The 19,551-nt window shown below is 41.6% G+C and overlaps 1 protein-coding gene across 1 annotated transcript in view; it reads left to right on the top strand.

The window, feature by feature from the left end:
* Positions 1–17,176, top strand: part of FLT3 (fms related receptor tyrosine kinase 3) — an 82,077-nt gene extending 64,901 nt beyond the window's left edge. The window contains exons 19-24 of the mRNA XM_081299308.1: positions 221–348; positions 5,043–5,165; positions 7,456–7,567; positions 7,933–8,032; positions 8,487–8,592; positions 16,654–17,176. Coding sequence (XP_081155434.1) covers positions 221–348; positions 5,043–5,165; positions 7,456–7,567; positions 7,933–8,032; positions 8,487–8,592; positions 16,654–16,776 — 692 coding nt within the window. The 3' untranslated portion in view covers positions 16,777–17,176. The remainder of the gene's footprint in view (positions 1–220; positions 349–5,042; positions 5,166–7,455; positions 7,568–7,932; positions 8,033–8,486; positions 8,593–16,653) is intronic.
* The last annotated feature ends 2,375 nt before the right edge of the window (positions 17,177–19,551 follow it).

Below are 19,551 nucleotides of genomic sequence, written 5' to 3'. Positions count from 1 at the left end.
AACTTCCTTTCTGCTTGATGATGTGGAACTTTAGCATGGGTGACAACATTTTGGTTTGATCTGTTGAGACTAATGCAGGAGCCCAATTCAAGTCAGCGATCTCCTATAAATTTGTATTGAACACACCTCACCTAACTGGTTTTAATAACCTTTTTCATAGAAATTTGATAAGGCACCTTCTTAGCATTTTGACAAAGTCAAAGCTGACTCTATGTTACAGATGAAGTTGAATATGAAAACCAGAAAAGACTGGAAGAAGAGGAGGACTTGAATGTGCTTACATTTGAAGATCTTCTTTGCTTTGCGTATCAAGTTGCCAAAGGAATGGAATTCCTAGAATTTAAGTCGGTAAGCGCCTTAAAAAAAACTAACAAAAAATATAAAAAGATAACTATGAAAAAAGACGTGCCAGGGCTGGAGTTGTAGCTCAGTGATAGGCACTTGCTTTGCAAGTGTGAGGCACTGGGTTCAGTCCACATAAAGACAAATAAAGGCTTCGAATCCATATACAACTAAAAAAAATCTTTTAAAAAGACATGCTTATATAAAACTATGAAAAAGAGATGTGCCTGTTTTTTTTTTGTTGTTGTTGTTTATCATAACTTGTCTCCCTTGATGCCTGTTTTTTCCCCTCTTTACTGTTGAAGTTATCAAGAACATTACTTCACTCTTTGCTAATGAATCATAAAGGTCTGGGATTCCTTACTGCAAAACGGCTAGCATAACCTTCCTAGGCTGCCTAGCGTCCTCTGGAACTTACAGGGAACAAGGTCAAGATAGGAAGTCCTTGCTGTCTGTGGTGGCCCACACCTGTATCCCAGTGACTCAGGAGGGAAGTCAGGAGGGTGGTAACTTCAAGCCAGCCTGAGCAACTTAGTGAGACCCTGTTTCAAAATTAAAAAAATAAAAATGGCTGAGGATGTAGCTCACTGGTAAAACACACCTGGGTTCAATCCCAGTACCAAAAAAAAAAAAAAAAGAGTTTGGAAATCCCATTCACAAGGAAGTGTTGCATTGTCAATATCTCCTTAGACAGGCATTCAGGTCCTGCCCTGCACATAGCATTTGCTCCAGGGGGTGAATGGAGGTCAAAACTCAGCATGACCGCTACCCTGGGCATCTGTCTAACTTGCACTAACAGGCTGTGTTCTAAGGCAGCTCTGTAGGCCCACAATCTCTTTGATTGCTAATCCCAGATCCATTAGGGCTGTGATTGCAAGGGTATGGAGACTGCTTCAGACCATTGTCTTGCCCTAATTTTGCATTCTGTCATTGCCTTTTAGCACTGCTGTTCGCTGCCATTTGACAGGACTCGTGCCTATCAGCAGATAAAAGCATCCTCTAGTCACTTCCTTTCATTATTTTCTTCCCTTTGTAGAGGCAAAAGGAATATCTCCTGCCACCTGAGTTTCAAGAATGCTGGAATAAATGGATAATAGACAACTAACTGGAGGAAAGGCATATACATTTATTTACATGCATATGTGTATGGAAGCCACATAAAATTTTTATGAAGCTCAAGGAAGGGCCAGATGGTTGAAGCTTAATTCTCTTCATAGAGGAGAGAGATGTGGGGAGGTATTTTAGAGGGGTGGTTAATGATTTTAGGGGGGATGAATGGACCTGAAGAACAGACAGTGGAGCTGGGGGTGTTTCAGTTTTAGAACGCTTGCCTGGCATGTGTGAGACCCTGGAGTCAATCCCCAGCACTACACACACACACAAAATAAAATTAAAAACAAAAAAAAAGAACAATGATCTGGGGACAAAGTTCCTTTAGGTAGTTAAGGGAACCACAGAGAAAAGCCTCATCCAATGTCTGCTGGACCCCAAGAGCCTAGTGAAAAATAACCAGCATACCAGGGCCCCATACTTAGACGTGACATTCCCTGGGCTCCTTCACCTTCCATTACCTTCTTTCTCTTTATTTCCAAACTTTTTCCTGCTCTACTTTCTTTAGATGTCTTATTTTCTTCCTCTCCTTCTCTACTTCCTTCCCTTTACCTCTTTTCTCCTCTTTCCTCCCTGAATTTGGAAAGAGGGATTTTAACTGTTGTTGTTTGCCTTTAAAAGACTACTGCCTTGGAACAGGGTATGGTGTCCCATACCCATAGTCCCAGGTCTTCAGGAGGCTTAGGTGGGAGAATCACCAGTTCCAGCCCAGCCTAGGCCACTTAGTGAGACCCTGTCTCAAAAATAAAGGAAAAACCCTGCTGTCTCAATGAAATATGCCCCCTCTCCCATCTGTCCGAGGCACGGCCTTCCCTTCTTCATCTTCTTACCTGCTGTTCCGACTTCCCTTCCTCGGGCTTCTTGCCCTCCGTACTCTTTGTCGAAGTTCGCCTGCACGTGGACAGTGGTGCTTTCACGAGTGTCTGTAGATGTTGGAGAGCGTCTGCCTGATTGCCTGACTGTTTGCAGAAGGTCCCCACCTGTGATAGTCCCTTTACGTTTTTTTCAACCTGAGGAAGGTGTAAAGGCCCTGTACATCCAATAGAAGCCATATTTAGAATTTGAATTTGGGTTTTTCCCTGGGCTAGTGGTATGTGCTGTGATCCTCCTCATGACGCTGGGCAGCAGTGTCGGCTGCACCTCACAGTCACTCTGTGATCAGGAGAGGAAACCACCTGGAGTGCATAGTTACTAAGCCAGGCTGCTCAGTGGGATAGGTGTACTCAATGCAGTCTTTGCCAACTTATGATGGGTCTCTTGGGATGCAGAAAAACACATCATAAGCTAAGGAACATCTATTCCTACACTACTCACAATTGGCAATCAAGGGCGCTGCTTCCCCTGCCCCGCTGGGCTTGCACTAATATGAGTTTTGAAGAATATCCAGTCTTTTAGACCCTTTCCCCTTTTGTCTCCTCTGCAGGCCTTCTCCTCTGAGTCATGCACGTCGCTCTTTCCTGCTTGCCCTCCCTCTTGTTGCTTCTCTGATTGTCCCTCAGTCTCCTCCATAGGCTCCTTGATGTCTCACACATTTGTTGAGCGCTGGTTATGTACCTACACTGTGCTAGGGGGAGAGGGCGTCAGTGATGACATGACTCCTGGGCTCAAGGATATCATGTTTGGTAGGAGAGAAAGAGATAAGCAGACATGCAAATCAGAGACCACGGTGTGCTGTGATCGAAGTAAGTTCTGGGAATCCCAGGGAGAGACTTGCACATCAGGCCTAGCCAGGGACTGACAGAATAGAAAAGGCTTTTCTTTCTTTCTTTCTTTCTTTCTTTTTTTTTTTTTTTTTTTAATGCTAAGAATTGAACTCAGGGGCATTTAACCACTGAGCCTCACCCTTTTTATTTTTTCTTTTAAGACAGGCTGTTACTAAGTTGTTTAAGGCCTCGATAAGTTTCTGAGTCTGGCCTTGAACTTGGGAGGATGGCAACCCTCTTGCCTCAGCCTCCTGGTTGCTGGGATTACAGGCATATGCCATCATGCCTAAACTAGAAAAGGCTTTTTGAAGGAGTTCATCCTTGGGCTGGGGGAAATTTTTGAAGAAGGAAAACCAGCAGGGAACATGGAATAGGGTAGGGATTGTGGAATCAGGTGGAGGATTTTTGAATAAAGATAATAACTTAGATATATTCAATGTGAGCGACTGAGTAGATCTTAGTGTAGTAGATACCTGAGCACAAGAGAAGTGCTCAGATTGTAAATAGAGATTTGGGTAATGGTAGTTGCATCACTAGGATTGGATGAGATGGTTTGGTGGAGGATGAGGAAGGAGAGGATGCAGCTCTAGGGAATGAGAAGAGGCTTGTGAACAGAGCGCTGGAAGAGGAAAACAGGCGTCATCTACAGAAGTCACAGAAGGAAGGACCTGACGGAGGAGAGCTGGCCAACAGTAACAAATACCAAAGAGAGGTCAAATCAAATAGAGACAGGAGGGGAGCCACACTGGCCAGTGTGGGCCTTAGCCAAAGCAGTGAGAGGGGGAAGGCAGGCCACAGGGCCTAATGGTAAGATGGGTAAAATGCAAGTAGATAATTGGCACTCAAAAAATTGAATTTGGAGTTGGGCATGGTGGTGCACTCCTATATTCCCAGCTACCTGGAGGCTGGGGCAGGAGGATGGCAAGTTCAAGGCCAGTCTGGGCAACTTCGTGAGATTCTGTCTCAAAATAAAATTTCACAAAAGGGCTAGGAGATATAGCTCAGAGGCAGAACACTCCTGGGTTCAGTCCCCAGTGCACCACGAAAATAGGCGGGTTCAGAGGGAGAGCTAGAGGGATTGTGACACATTTTAGACTTCTTTAAAATTCTTAGTTGTTGATGGACATTTATTTTATTCATTTATTTATATGTGGTGTGTGAATTGAACCCAGTGCCTCACACATGCTAGGCAAGCACTCTACCAATGAGCTACAACCCAGCCCTGCATTTTAGTTTTTATGGATTTTGCTTTTATTTTTTAAAGAGTAAAGAGAGCACATTGGACACTTATAACTAGTGCCCTGTTCCCTTGAAAATCTTTCTTCAAAGAGTTAATTTTCCTGCCATACTATTGGATTAATGTCATGATTCTTCTCAGCTCAGAAACTCTGAATTCTGCCTTAGTAAACCTCCCCAAAGTCATTTTTAGTTTAGTTTTGTTTTTTTCTGAATCGTTTCTTTGCTATTACTCCTTTTTATTCCTAAAGCCATTTCCCAGCCAGAAACGAGATGATTGTCTTCACACCCACCCAAGGAGTGCAGGAGACAATCTGAAAATCACCTCAGTGGCTCAGCAGAGGCCCCTGTTGTCACATGTCTTTCTTAGAAAGCAAGATGGAACACCCAGTTCAATTCGATTTTCTTTTTAAGAACCGCTGTCCTTTGGCCTCTGGGAAACGCTCTATAAGCAGCACAACTGACAGCATCCACAAGAGCTGAAGAACTGGGCTGCTGTGTTTGCCTGATTTGTTACACACCATGACAACCGCTCCTGGCCCAGTCAAGATGGGCCAAGTTTCTGTCATCTGAAACTCCTGTTGAACTTGATTGCACTTTCTGTGATAGTACCCATTATGGCAAGTAACACTGTGATCCCATTCTTCCTAGTGTGTTCACCGCGACCTGGCAGCCAGGAACGTGCTCGTCACCCATGGGAAGGTGGTGAAGATTTGTGATTTTGGATTGGCTCGAGATATCCTGAGCGATTCCAACTACGTCGTCAGGGGCAATGTGAGGCTGCTACTTCTTCCATGTTTTTATTCTGCTGTTTTTGTGGGGTTTTTTTTCATTATTACGGTAAACATCTGTACTCCGTAATGCAATTTTGATTTACAGTAACACATGCACACTAAAACTCTTAGAGCAATTTACTTACTTATGCTTGAAAGATTTTTCTACAGCTTCAGGGAATTTTCCATCTATAATAAAAATGGAGCAAAATAGCCACACATCTATCCTTGGGCTAGCTAGTCAGAATAGATCCATCAGGGGCTTCTGAGTACAGTCTGCACTTAAAAAGAAAAAAAAATCTCATTACTTGCACTTATTTCAGTTTCTTTAGCCATAAAGAGACTGCTGGGTTATATTTCCAATTTTGAGAAAAGCTAATAGCTCCAATAGTTTTCAAAATGTACAACATATGAATGTTAAATATAAATCTTAAGGGAATGATAATTAAATTAAATATTAATTGATGAAGATCTGTTACCCTATTACTGTTAAAGCAGGGAGACATAAAATATACCTGGGTCTGCTTTTAAATACAAGAGAAATACTCGGTGATTAATTTTGTAGTTGAAAGAGTGGTTTTTAAGAATTACAACACCTGGGGCTGGTATTGTGGTTCAGTGGCAGAGCACTTGCCTTGCCCGTATGAGGCACTGGGTTCGATCCTCAGCACCACATAAAAACAAATAAATAAAATAAAGATATTATGTCCAACTACAACTAAAAAAATAAAATTAAAGAATTACGACACCTTTTTTTAAGTCCCTATTCCTCTTCTTTTTGGTTATTCATTTTGAGGATTGCTCTCTCCATCTTTGTCCCTACCTGTGAAATAATAATAGTAGCAAAAGCTGGACTAGTCCTTACTATGTGCCAAGTACTCTTGTGGGCACTTTACATATATGAATTTATCCACTTTGTGGATGAGGAAACTGAGGTACAGAAAAGTAACATGTACTGGTTACACAGTACATGGATTTGAACACAAAGAGTCTAAACACCAAGTCTCTGCCTTGATACCACGTTTCCCAAAAGGGTTCCATTTACTTGGTAGGGCTGTGGGAATAAACCAGTAAAACCAACAGGAAAGCACCTTGTTTAGGATAAACAGCCAATAAATGTGTAAGATCAAATTAAACTGCATTCCTACTAGGATCAAATGTAATCACCTTAGTTGATTTAAAATCTGCTCCTCAGTTATTACAGCTGAAATCGTAAATATGCTGACCGCTCCTCCAGGGTGATGCAGCTTCTGTTCTACCAGCCAGCTGTCTCTTATGTGGGAAGGTGGATTCCATTTAGAACCACAATTAATTCTTTTAATGAATTAAATGAACCAGACTAGCCCGCTTGATTTGTTCAGCTTCTCCATTGTGTGTAGGACTTAAAACAGGGTTTTTTCCTGGGGCTTTGATTTTACTTGGCCGACTAAACATGTGCTGGGATGTGTTCCTGGATCCATGAAAAACAAAAATCAGTACAAAAGGCTCCGTCTCAGGAACCTAACCATCCCATGTCCTGAGTCAAACCTGAGGTGGTACTAAGTCAAAACCCCCCTTTCATGCTACTGGAAATTATTAAAACCACAGAAACCAGTCTGGTATCATTTCTGGAAGTGATGACATAAGTTCCCCTCACCACATTCTTGGGGACAGCATTTCTACTAATGTTCTTCTGAGAAGTGCTTTAACAAGATTATACTAACGCACTTTGAGCCCACTTCCCTGCGGGCAACTGACTAGCCCTTCTTTAATGGAAAGCGTCTGACTACTGTTACATTTACCCCTTGGAAGAGCCAGCTTTTGTTCAAGATGAGTTTTAAGGATTATATTTATATAGCCAGACACACACACACACACACACACACACACACACACACACACACACACGGCTACTATTTTTAGAAAGTTAACTTGAAAGTGAGAAACTTTCACATGAGGAATGTGATTTTCTCAATTAAATATGAAGAGAAGCATGGCATAGAGGCACATGCTTGCAATCCCAGGGACTCAAGAGGCTGAGACAGGGGGATTGCAAGTTTGAGGCCAGCTTGGGCAATTTGGCAAGATTCTGTCTCCAAATAAAAACATGAAAAGGGCTGGGGAGGTAGCCCAGTGGTAAGTACCACTGGGTTCAATTCCCCAATATTTAAAAAAAAATAAAAAGAAACAAACAAACAAATAAAAAAAGGGCCTCAGGGGAATAATCCATTTCATCATCTACTGAAACAAAAGAAGCCAGGGGACTGTACGTGGGAGATTCACCGTGGGATCTCCTCTTGGGTTTTACGTAGGCCCGTCTGCCTGTAAAGTGGATGGCTCCTGAAAGCTTGTTTGAAGGGATCTACACAATTAAGAGTGATGTCTGGTCGTATGGAATATTACTCTGGGAAATATTCTCACTTGGTATGTTTGGCACTTTGCTCGTGTCCCTGGGCTCTGGGTCTTGTGCATCTTGCTCCCTCTGCACCCCTCCCCACCCTTGCACCCCCTAAACCAGAGGGTACATAAAATGCCACCTGGGCTTCTCCCATAGCTCCTGGTCTTGCTTCTGTTGCAACATATGCCACTTGATGTGTTACTTGCTGATGTCCCTAAGCCGTCTTCCTCACTGGCCCACAACCTGCTTGGGAAGTCTTGTGACTGTCCTGTTGCAGCCCTCGCTGCAGGCTGTCCCTGGCACATGGGAGTTCTTGATACATGTTTGCCACGAATGGATCACCAAATGAAGAAATGGATGAATGGCTACACTGCTTTCCTCTTTTTCTCAGGTGTGAATCCTTACCCTGGCATTCCGGTTGATGCTAACTTCTATAAACTCATTCAGAGTGGATTTAAAATGGACCAGCCATTTTATGCTACAGAAGAAATGTAAGTTCAAATTGGACAGTAGTAGATTGGTTGAAATCAGAAATTTACGATCTGTCCACCTCCAAATGCATGACACACACGGAAAATGGTAAAAACTCCTTAGTGCAAAGTTCATATTATTCGTCATGAAAATGCTGACAAAAATCTTCCTGTTTGGGGGACTACTAACTGATCCTTGCCTGTCCTCAGAGGCTTCTGGATCTTAATCACTTTGCTTGAGTGATCTGTGAGGATGAGACTCCATCTCCTTCATTGTATATCATTAAATGCATTTCTGTTCGTCTTCTAATTTTTCCTTTCTGATATGAGTACAAAATCTAGTGGAGTACTTGCCATAAAATAAACATGCCATAAACACATAGCTGTATCTAAATGTGCTTCATGATATGGAAAACAGTTCATTTTACTTCATTTGTGTCTCTTCATCTTGGTCCTTGTTCTCTTGCTTTTCCAGATACTTTATAATGCAATCCTGCTGGGCTTTTGACTCGAGGAAGCGGCCGTCCTTCCCTAACCTGACTTCATTTTTAGGATGTCAGCTGGCAGATGCAGAAGAAGCGGTAGGTAGCAGCCAGAACTTGATATTACTATAAAAGAAATTGGTAATTGACAGCATTCCTTGTTGGACCAAATGGACCAAGTTGTCTGTCTCTCCTCAGTTCATCTAGGTTGCCCCTTGGAAGTTGTGTAGGTTAGACATATTTATTAAGAGGTGTTTCTAGGAAAAAATAAATAAATATTTTCTCGAGATTTCAGTCAATTGATTCAATAAAGTAAAATTCAGCACATAGGATTAGACAACTAAGTAAAACTTAATTCCTCCCCAACCCACTAGTCTTCCCTAATTCAACATGAAGCTTTAATACAGACTAATCACATGGGCCAATCATATGACATGGTAGAAAAGAAAGAGCATTGGACTGGGGTCAGGAGAGTTAAATACCAGCTCAGGGGCTGGGGATATAGCTCAGTTGGTAGAGTGCTTGCCTTGCATGCACAAGGCCCTGGGTTCACTCCCCAGCACCCCCCATACACACAAATAATAATCAAATAAAAAAACAGCTCTATGGGCTGGGGATGTGGCTCAAGTGGTAGCGCGCTCGCCTGGCATGCGTGTGGCCCGGGTTCGATCCTCAGCACCACATACCAACAAAGATGTTGTGTCCGCCGAGAACTAAAAAATAAATATTAAAAATTCTCTCTCTCTCTCTCTCTCTCTCTCTCTCTCTCTCTCTCTCTCTCTCTCTCTCTCTCTCTCTCCCCTCTCTCACTCTCTCTTAAAAAAAACCAGCTCTAATATTGTGCCCTTTATGATAACTCACTTTACTTCTCCTGGCCTCAGTGTTTCCATCTGCAAAATGGGTTGCCAAGCTAGACAGTCTGTGAGCTTTGGGAACTTGGGATTGTGTTGCTAATTCTTTCCCCAGTCATACCACCTTGTATAGCAAAGACAGTTATCCTCCGATGCAGTGAACAAAAGATGAACCTTGAACTCCCACTGCCTACAATCGAATCCTGGCTCTAATCATTTACTTCTCCTATGACTAGTCTTCAGTCAGTCTTTTTAGGGGGGTCAGTTCTATTTCTTCATCTGAAAAATGAAATTAAAAATATTACTTCATGGAGTTGTAAAAAGGAGTAAATAAGATGATGTATGTGAAAACTTTGCATATACTGGGAAATTGGTATTTACTCACAAAATGTTATTTAAACATAAATATGATGTGTGTTGGGGTCCTGGGAATAGAATCAAGGACCTTGAGCATGGTGGGCAATTACTGAGCCCCTTCCCCCCAGCCCTCCAGCCCCATAAACCCAATTCTTTAAGTGGATTCTCTGTCCTTTTTTCTAAATCGCTGAGTCCATTTTCAATGCTTGTTCTTTCTATAGATGTGTTTAGATAATGTGTGTCCTTTCTTCCTGAGGTTTTCCTAACAATCACATATAGAAACTAAGTTATTGTCAGAGAATTAAGTCAAAAGGTTGGGAGATGGAAAACCCTCAAGGTACTTAAAAGCTGTTGGGCAGATGACCTATAAATAGATAATGTATAAGAAAAACTGAAAGAGGAGCTCTAGAAAGACACGAAATATGAACTGGTGGAGTAAAGAGAAAGGATTGACCCATGTTTACTGTTAGTTGGGTATGAATTCATGGAGGGATCTGAATGAGGTGTGAAGAATGAGGAGCATTTTGTCTTTGGGAGAATGGAGGATGGATAGAATATTCCAGGCTCAATGGACAAAAGAAATCAAGGTTCAAAGTTGAGAAAGTAGAGTGAAAACCAAATGGCTGTGGCTGACATGCAGGGTGGGTGGGGCACAGGGAGGGAAGCGAGACTATAAAGATGACCCAACTAGGCCAGAGTCCACCCCTGCTGAAGAACCGCTTGGCTTGTTCAGGACCTCCTGGGCTTTGGTTTGAAGCTCTCCTTTCATGTCCCCACACCCAAAAGCTGTTCAAATCCCCTTTCCTCTATTCAGGAAGCCCAAGAGGCCTCCGTACCTGTTGAACAGCAACTTCTTGGATGATCCAGTCCTGAGTGAATTCATGTTCAAAGACACACGGTTACCAGCTTTTCCTCCCAATTCCTTCCTCTCTGCCCCCTGACCCTCCCAGATGAAAGGTTCTTTTCCCTACCAGCCTAGGAGCCATGGGTGATCCAGGGGAAAAACAAAACAAAACAAAACAAAAAATAGTAGCTCCTCAAGCAAGGTGGAAAATGGCGCCACCACCCCATCTCTGAGTGGGATGAATTCAAAGAGGAGCCCTGACTCAGGGCTCAGGCAGCTTGTTCCATTCTGACACAGTCTAAAGGAATGAAGCGCAGATTAGGTTTCAGTCCCCACCTGCCCCCTCTGCTGGGCACTTTTGTGCAAAGCATAATCCACACAAGCGTACCAGGAAGCTGGGCCCACTAGGAGCTTTTCTGCTGCCATTGTGGCTCCATTTCTTAAACACAATCCTGCCTTATCTCTGGGATGGGAAAACCAGCATGGTCACCATGGCCAGGGTAATTCTCCCTGGACATACACGAGTGATTGTGTACAATCTGCATCTTCAAGGACTAAGGAAGGAAAATGGCTCTCAGAGAACTAGGGACAAGGGGTGGAAAATACATAGAGAAAGCATCACTGTTAGATCTAACCTCAACACCAGCAGGGTCAGATCAGGGAATGGTTGATGAACGTGCTCGGGCATTAGTTAGAGAATGGTGAACCCGTGACCATTTTTAGGATAGGGCTGGGATGTAGCTCAGTGGTAGAGTGTACGCTTAGCATATGTAAAGCCTGGGGTTCAGTCCCCAGCACCAAAAAAAGAAAAAGAAAAAAAAAATTCTTGGATGGACAAACAAGCTTTAATCTTCAAGACCCAGGTCAAACAGTCTTTCCTCTGGCAAAGCTTCCTTCAGCTTCCCATGTCTGATTTTAGGCTCCTTCTGAATTTCCAGGACACTTTCTATATATAACTCGGTGTGAGACTCAACTCATATTGTATGCTGATTTTGTTCTGTGGGTCTGTCTTTCTCACCCCGGGCTAGATTGTAAAGGCAAGGATGATGTCCCTCCCATCTCCACGATGTGATGTAATGCTTGCCGCCTGTCTATTAAGTCAATGAGCGAATGTCGGCATGAGAGTAGGTTAGAGGCCACGTCTGTTTTGTTCATTGTTCTAATCCCAGCTGCTGGCACTTGTGGAAGAAAGGGAGGTGGGGGGAGAAGGAGGAAAGCGGAACAGCAAGTTTGGAGAAGCCAGGCGAAAAATCAAATGTAAGGTCCTTAATCAAGAGGTGACCGAGATAGGGCTGAGCAACAATGAGGGGATGGACCTGGGCAGCGGTAGTGTGGGGTGATGGAAGGAGGGGACTGAACTCTAGTTTCCCCTATTTCCCCACGTTTTGTTTGCTTTGAGATGGGGTCTTGGGGTCTTGCTGTGTTGCCCAGGCTGGTCTCTAACTCCTGGAATCAAGGGATCCTCCTGCCTCAGCCTCCAAGTAGCTGGAACTATGGGCACATGCTACCATGCTCTGCTTCACATTTATTTAAAAAAAAATTTTTTTTAGCAGATACATGAAAATGTAAAAACTGTACATATTAGCGGGATACCACATAATGCTTTGATAAGATTTGAATCAGGTTGAAAACATTTACTTCCTCATCATTTTCCTTCTTATGCCTGCCCCCCAGTTTATAGGGAATCAATATAGCTGTGTGTCACTTAACAACGGGGTTAGGAGATTTTGTAGTTGGGTGAACATCACGGAGGGCACTTACATGAACATGGATGTAAGAGCCTACCATACATCAGGCTGTGTGGTATACACAGTCACAGGTGCAGTCCATCATTGGACAAAATGTCACCAAGAAGCATATAGCTCTGTGTGTGTGTGTTTAAAAGTAGTGAGGTAATAAATGCCTTTGAAAGAAAGAAAGAAATCTCACTGTGGACCAGAAATTGGACAGTCCCTGAGACAATGAAACCATCTAATATTGGGTGGAGAGGGAAGACCCACAATGAAGGATGCTCATGACAAACTAGGAAAAGTGCTAACACTCAGCAGGACAAGGTTGCATGGTATTCTGCAGAGGTTCCAAGCAGAGGCAGGTTCATTGTCAAGCAAGCGTCAGATGAAATATGGATGTTAAAAGTGTAAGATAAGAATAGGGCTGAGCATGAGCACATATTTAGTGTGCACAAGGTCCTGGGTTCAGTTCCTGGCATGCAAACACACACACACACACACACACACACACACACAGTAAGAATTATCACTGCAAGATAGAAATATAATACACAACTTTTGATTCAGTACAAGAAAAAGGAAAAAGACCATAGAAAGCATCATCAACCATTAAAACAAAGAAGAAAGAAATAAAAAAAGAATTCTTGGAAATAGCACAAAATGGCAAGAATTAGTAAACCTTCTAACTAAAGAGAATTTAAGAGTAAATAAAATTGTTATAATACAGGCCACATTTACTAACCTGAAGGCAACGAAATGAAAAATCACTAAGAGCCACCAAAAAACTCCCCAAGGGCTAGGGCTGTGGCTCAGTGGTAGAACACTTGCCCAGCAAGTGTGAGGCCCTAGGTTCCATCCACTGCCAAAAATATACCTGTACTCCCAGATTCATGTACCAAAACGAGAAATCATACTTCTTAACAAAGTTATTTGTTAAAATGAAGGAGAACGGAGGAGAATAAACAAAAAAGAACAGTGCCAATGTAGAACCTGGGGAACTTACCCAGATTCATAATCGTAAAATCATCTACTAGAAAACAAAATGACCAAACTTTCAATTCAAGATTTCATCTGACTCCAGTCAGAATGGCAATTGTCAAGAATACAAGCAACAATAAATATTGGTAAGGATGTGAGAGAAAAGGTACAGTCCTACATTGCTAGTGGCACTGCAAATTGGTGCAACCATTATGGAAATCAGTATAGAAATTCCTCAGAAAACTTGAAATGGAATCATCACTTGACCCAGCTATCCCACTCCTCAGTTTATACCCAAAGGACTTAAAATCAGCACACTACATTGACGCAGCCACATCAATGTTTATAGCAGCTCAACTTAAAATAGCTAAACTGTGGAACCAACCCAGGTGTCCTTCACAGATGAATAGATAAGGAAAATGTGGTATAATACACAATGGAATATTACTCAGAGTTAAAGAAGAATAAAATTATGGCATTTGCTGGTAAATGGATGGAGCTGGAGAATATCATGCTAAGCAAAATAAGCCAATCCTGAAAAACCAAAGGTTGGATGTTTTCTCTGATATGCAAATGCTAATTCACAATAAGGGGGCCCGTGGCTAGGGAAGAATAGAGTTACTTTGGATTAGAGGGAAGGGATATGGGGATAGGAAGGATAGTAAAATGAATCTGACATTATTACCCTATGTACTTATATGACTACACGACTGGTGTGACTCTATATCATGTATAACCATAAGAAGTATGATGCGTCAAAGTGCATTCTACTGTCGTGTATAACTAGTTAGAACAAATAAAAAAGAGTTTATAGAGAGGGTATGCAATGAAGGAAGAAGGAGGAAGGAGAGGGAAAAGAGAATGCACAAAGCTGAAAGGAGGAGTTAATACCTACATAGGGTGGCACATACCTGTACTCTCAGCTACTTGGGAGGCTGAGGCAGGAGGATCGCAGTGGGCCAGCCCCAGCAACTTAGAGAGACCCTGTCTCTAAATAAAAAATTTAAAAGGCTGGGGATGGGCCTAGGTGTGTAGCTTGGTAGAAGAGCACTTGTCTAGCATATGCAAGGCCCTTGGTCCAATGCCCAATACTTGAAAAATTAGTAGAGATAAAGTCATAATAAAGGAAGCAGCAGCAACAACAAAATTATAGTGATAATCATGAAAACCAGAAGTTGTTTCTTTGAATGAATAATGTAATTTCTAGCATTTTTGAGTGTTTATCATACACAGTACCAACTAACCTGTTACTCATCACTCATTCATCCTCATGTCAATCCCATGAAGTAGGTTCTATCTTTTTCAAATTAGTACATTGAGGTCCAGAGAGTTAGGTAATTTGCCAATGGTAACACATACAGAATTGGGAGACCACTGTTTGGATGGAGTATACCCTGGAAATTAATATTTTATATTAAAAAAGTATACGATATACTACCAAAGTATAGTATCTTAGAAGTGAACAATTAAAAGAAAAAAAGAAAAAGCACAAATAACATCAAGAATGGAAAGGAGGATGTTAACTAAGGAAAGTGATAGATTTGAAAACCTAAGGTCTCACATTTTTATAAGGATATTGTGTTCATGCGTTACCTGGGCGACTAAAGAGTCAATGAAAAGTCACTTAAAGAAATGGAAAAGAAAAAATTAAAAGGAGTGCTATAAATAGACCTCGTAACTGATTGGCTGCAGGAGTAGAGAGAGATGGAGAAGACAGAGGTGGCTCTGAAACCTGTAGACCGTGGCACTGGAGGAATGGCGATGGCTGTGAGTTCAGGAGAGACTATGTTGGGTTCAAATGTTATGAATATTTATGTTACAGTTTTCACTGTGCAGTTAGAAATTCAGTGCTAGAGGTATACAGTTGGACTCAAGCAAGTCTAGTGGCTCATAACATGTTATGTCTACTTCACAAACACACGTCTGATGAGGCACTGCTTGTCTCTGGGTCACGGGCAAAGCTGCCATTATGTAGCACCAGGTTCACATAAGGGGGTGTGTGTGTGTGTGTGTGTGTGTTTTATTTTCCTAAAAAGAAAAAATAAATAAATCAGCACATCTAATCAGCACTACAACTGTCAAAATAAGACGAAAAAAGCAGTAGCGAGGGTGGAGGAAAAAAGGGAATTTGTAAAATCTAAATAAAGAGAATGCGCAATCCCTAAATCATACGGAATTCTGATAAATAATAAGAAAAACATGCATACTCTTTAGTGTATAGAAAAAGCTGAACAAAGTAAGCAGGCTGGCCACAGTAAGATGCAAATGGCCATTAAATACACAAAGGATGCTTAACTGTGTCTCTAACGAAACATACGAAAGTAAGGAGATAAGTCTCATTTCTTTTTTTTTTTTTTAATTAGTTGCTCAAGACAATACCATAATCTTGACATATCATACATTTGATTCAAATTGGGTGTGAATTCTTATTTTTCCACGTGTACAGATTGCAAGATCACATTGGTTACACAGCCACGTTTATACATACAGCAATACTAGTGTCTGTTGTATTTTGCTGCCCTTCCAAAGGGGCAGAGGTGTGAAAGACTGAGTACCCACGGTTGGGAACGTTCGAGAGAATAGTGTTCCCAGAAGAAATAAATACACACACACACACACAAAAAAAAAAAAAAAAACCCAGAATATTTAGCCTGATCCTACTGACACAAAACTGTGTGTGCATAGCAAGCTGTCTATATGAGAGTGGTTACCTCTTATGATTTTTAGCTTCTATACCTTTCTGTATTTCTTAAATTATCTGTTGAATGTGTGTTAACTTCATAATCAGGAAAAAAATTAAACTGGGTGTGGTAGCACACACCTGTGTTCCCAGCTACTCTGGAGCCTGAGGCTGAAGGATCACTTGAGCCCAAGAGCTTGAGACCAGCTTGGACAGCACAGGGAGCCCCTGTCTCAAAAAAAAAAAAAAAAAGTTAAGCTATTTTCATTTTGGAAAAAAAAAAGTTAAATTAAAAACCCACAAAAGTAGCAAGTGAGAACTCAAGCATCATTCCCCTGGTTTAATGCTTCCTTCCTTCCTTCCTTCCTTCCTTCCTGCCTTCCTTCCTTCCTTCTGATACTGAGGGTTGAACCCAAGCCCTGGCACAATCTAGGCAAGAGCTCTACCACTGAGCTACATTCCAGCCTGGCTTTAGACTTTCTTGTGACAATTTCTAAGGGTAGGAATAATAATGAAATAATTTTTTTTACTCTGACTTCATTTCTGCACGAATAAGAGGACCAATATTGGTTTGTCAATGAATTTGTAGAATATCCTGTAAGATCTATGTGATGATCCACGTAAACCCATCATTTTAATTTAGATATTTTGCTATATAGGTACATAGCATATCAGTCTAAATCAGATGGTAATCAGTGTTCTATCTCTTTTCCATATTAGATGTATCAGAACATGGATGGCCATATTTCAGAACGTGCTTCCGTCTACCAAAACAAGCGACCTTTGGGCAGAGAGGTGGATTTGGAGCCACCCTCTCCACAGGCTCAGGTTGAAGATCCATAGATAAACCAGTTAGTCTAAGGACTTCATCCCCCTGCCCACCTTAAACAGGCGGTAGATCACCAAAACAAGATTAATTTCATCACCAAAAGAAAATAGATTATCAGCTGCTGCTTCGCCGGACTTTTCTCTAGAAGCTGTCTGCAAGTATTCTTGTTTTCAAAAAGACTTTTGTAAAATCGAATCATCCTGTGCACGAGGCAGGAAGAGCCAATAATTAACATGATTGGTGCCCGGACCTACATCCAAGGCCGTCTCAGGCTGGCTTGAGTGAATTGTGTACCTGAGGTATAGTACATTCTTGTAAATACATGAAACAAAAGCATTTTGCTAAAGAGAAGCTAATATGATTTTTTAAAAATCTATGTTTTAAAATAATATGTAACTTTTTCAGCTATTTAGTGATATATTTTATGGATGGAAATAAACTTTCTATTATAGAAATGTTCATTGTTGAATTATTGACATGGAATATTTAGGGCAAGACTGAACTAGAGTTCATGAACCACTGAGATTGTGTGCAGTGTTTGTTTGTTTGTTTTGTGTGTGTAATAACACACACACATGCACGTATGTTTTATTAAGAGGGTCCATTCTGTCATCAGATTCTTAAAATCGTCCCTGACTCTAATCCCGACTAGGTTAAGGATGACTGATATGTCTGTTCTCTTCTCTGACTCCCCATCCTCCAACTCTTGGTGCCTGTTGTCCTTTGAAACCCAATACTCTCCTGTCCATAGGCTTATAAACTTGGCTTGTCCTTATCCTCTTATACCCTAGGTGCCACCAAGTTCTGCCCCTTTTTTCTTTGTTTGTTTGGGGGTTGGTTTGCTTTTGGGGTCTTACTGTGTTACCCAGGTTGGTCTCAAACTCCCAGGATCAAGTGATACTCCCACCTCTGCCTCCTGCGTAGCTGGGCCCACAGGCACGTCACCACCTCTGGCTCCTCTCCTTCTCCTTGATCTTCAAATATAATAACAATGGATAAAGGCTCTGGAGCCAGTCCACCAAGGCTGGTGGGCTTTACATCTTAGCTGTTGTCGCCTGGGGCCATGCTGGGGTTTGAATGTGTTCCCCTAAATTCATGTGTTGGAAACTTAATTTTCTATACAACGAGGCTGAAACTTGGGGACTATAGGAGATGATTAAGTTATGAATGGATTCGTGTTACTGTGGGAGTGGGTTCGTTATTATGAGTGGGTTTAACAGTGAGTTTGGCCTCCTCTTGCTCTCCCAGGCATGGCCTCTCTTTCTCCCTCTCACCACACTATGACTTCTGCCATGAGGTGACTCACCAAAAGCCTTCTCCAGAGGTGGGTCCTTGATCTTGGGCTCCTCATATCCATAATCCTGAGCCAAACAAATTTCCCTTTATTATAAATTTCCCAGCCTCCATTATTCTGTTAGAGCAGCACGGAATAGACGGAGGCAAGTACCTCAATGCCTCTAGCCCTGGTTACCTTTTCTGAGGACGGTAATTACATCTCTCAGGATTATCTGGAGAATTAGATAAGTTAAATATCTAGCATATACGGGTTATATAGAGCATAAACATACAAATCACTTAGACCAATGCCTGTCACCTGAGTGTGACCTAATGTTATCATTTGTACTTTCTTTTCTGGGTTTTCCGTAGGTCACCATCAACTCAAAAGTAGATAAATCCAGATAAATCTCCACTAGGTGGAGAAATTTTAGTGGCCTCCAGTGCCTAGCAGCAAAGCCACATTCTTGGGGTTCTGTGCCCACTGTGGACTCAATGCACTCCATTTCTCAGTACCCGCCATGTAATGCCGGCTCTCTAGCCAAAACAACTTACTCATACACAGATTTCCTTTTCCTTACCCTCCCTGTACCTGGATGCCAACTCCATTCTCTTCTTCCCATAAGCCCTTGCTTCCTGATCACCCTTCAGCTCTATCTCCTCCCTCAGGCCCTTCCCGGTCTCCCTGATGGCTTCCTCCACGGCAACCTTGGAAGGGCTTCTTGTGTATACCATCCCAATGGCTTTGAACGTGGAGCCCACCCACCTGTGCTGTTTCCCTAAGTAAACGCCCTGTCTTTTCTATCCGGTGTTAGTAAGTTTGAAGGCAGGCAGATACGATTAACACTAAGTTGTGTGCTTCACTCCTGTCTGTGTACAGTGTCTGGATACAGTAAGTAGATGTCTTCCATTAGTTTTTTACCACTTTAGTAAATGCATAAAATTCACTTGAAGTGAAGCATTCAAATAGTTTGATATTTTTACTTATAGTAATGAATGAAGTCCCCCTTTACTCACACAACCCAAATGCCAAAATACTTCTTTAGAAGAACTAGTATTAAAGTTTGAGGCATGTCTTCTTGTTTAAATATATTTACATTATTCACACAGTTTCACACACATGCTTACTTCTTTGTTTTTTACATATATGCAATCACAGTAGCTATACTCCCAAACAGGCTTTTTTGTTCTTTATGTGTCAATATTTTCTCACATATGTATATGTATGATACACATTAGAAGGGCATGTTATGTGCATCATACTAAGAACTAGATCTGCATGACCTTGTTTAAACTTTGTAATTACTTTATGAAGTAGGTAATAAAATTATTACCATTTTTTTTCACTAAAGAAACTGAAAGTTAGGCTAATAACTTGCAGTCTCCAAACCTTATTAACATGTACCTGTCTTGGTACTTCATATAAGTTGAATCATGTAGTGTTTGTCTTTTTAAAAATTTTTTAAATTCTAATTTGTCATATATGACAACAGAATGCATTACAATTCATATTA

This window comes from Spermophilus citellus (assembly GCF_964194105.1).
Source record: "Spermophilus citellus genome assembly, chromosome: 1".
NCBI lineage: Eukaryota > Metazoa > Chordata > Mammalia > Rodentia > Sciuridae > Spermophilus > Spermophilus citellus.
This window is presented reverse-complemented; position numbering and strand designations above follow the sequence as displayed.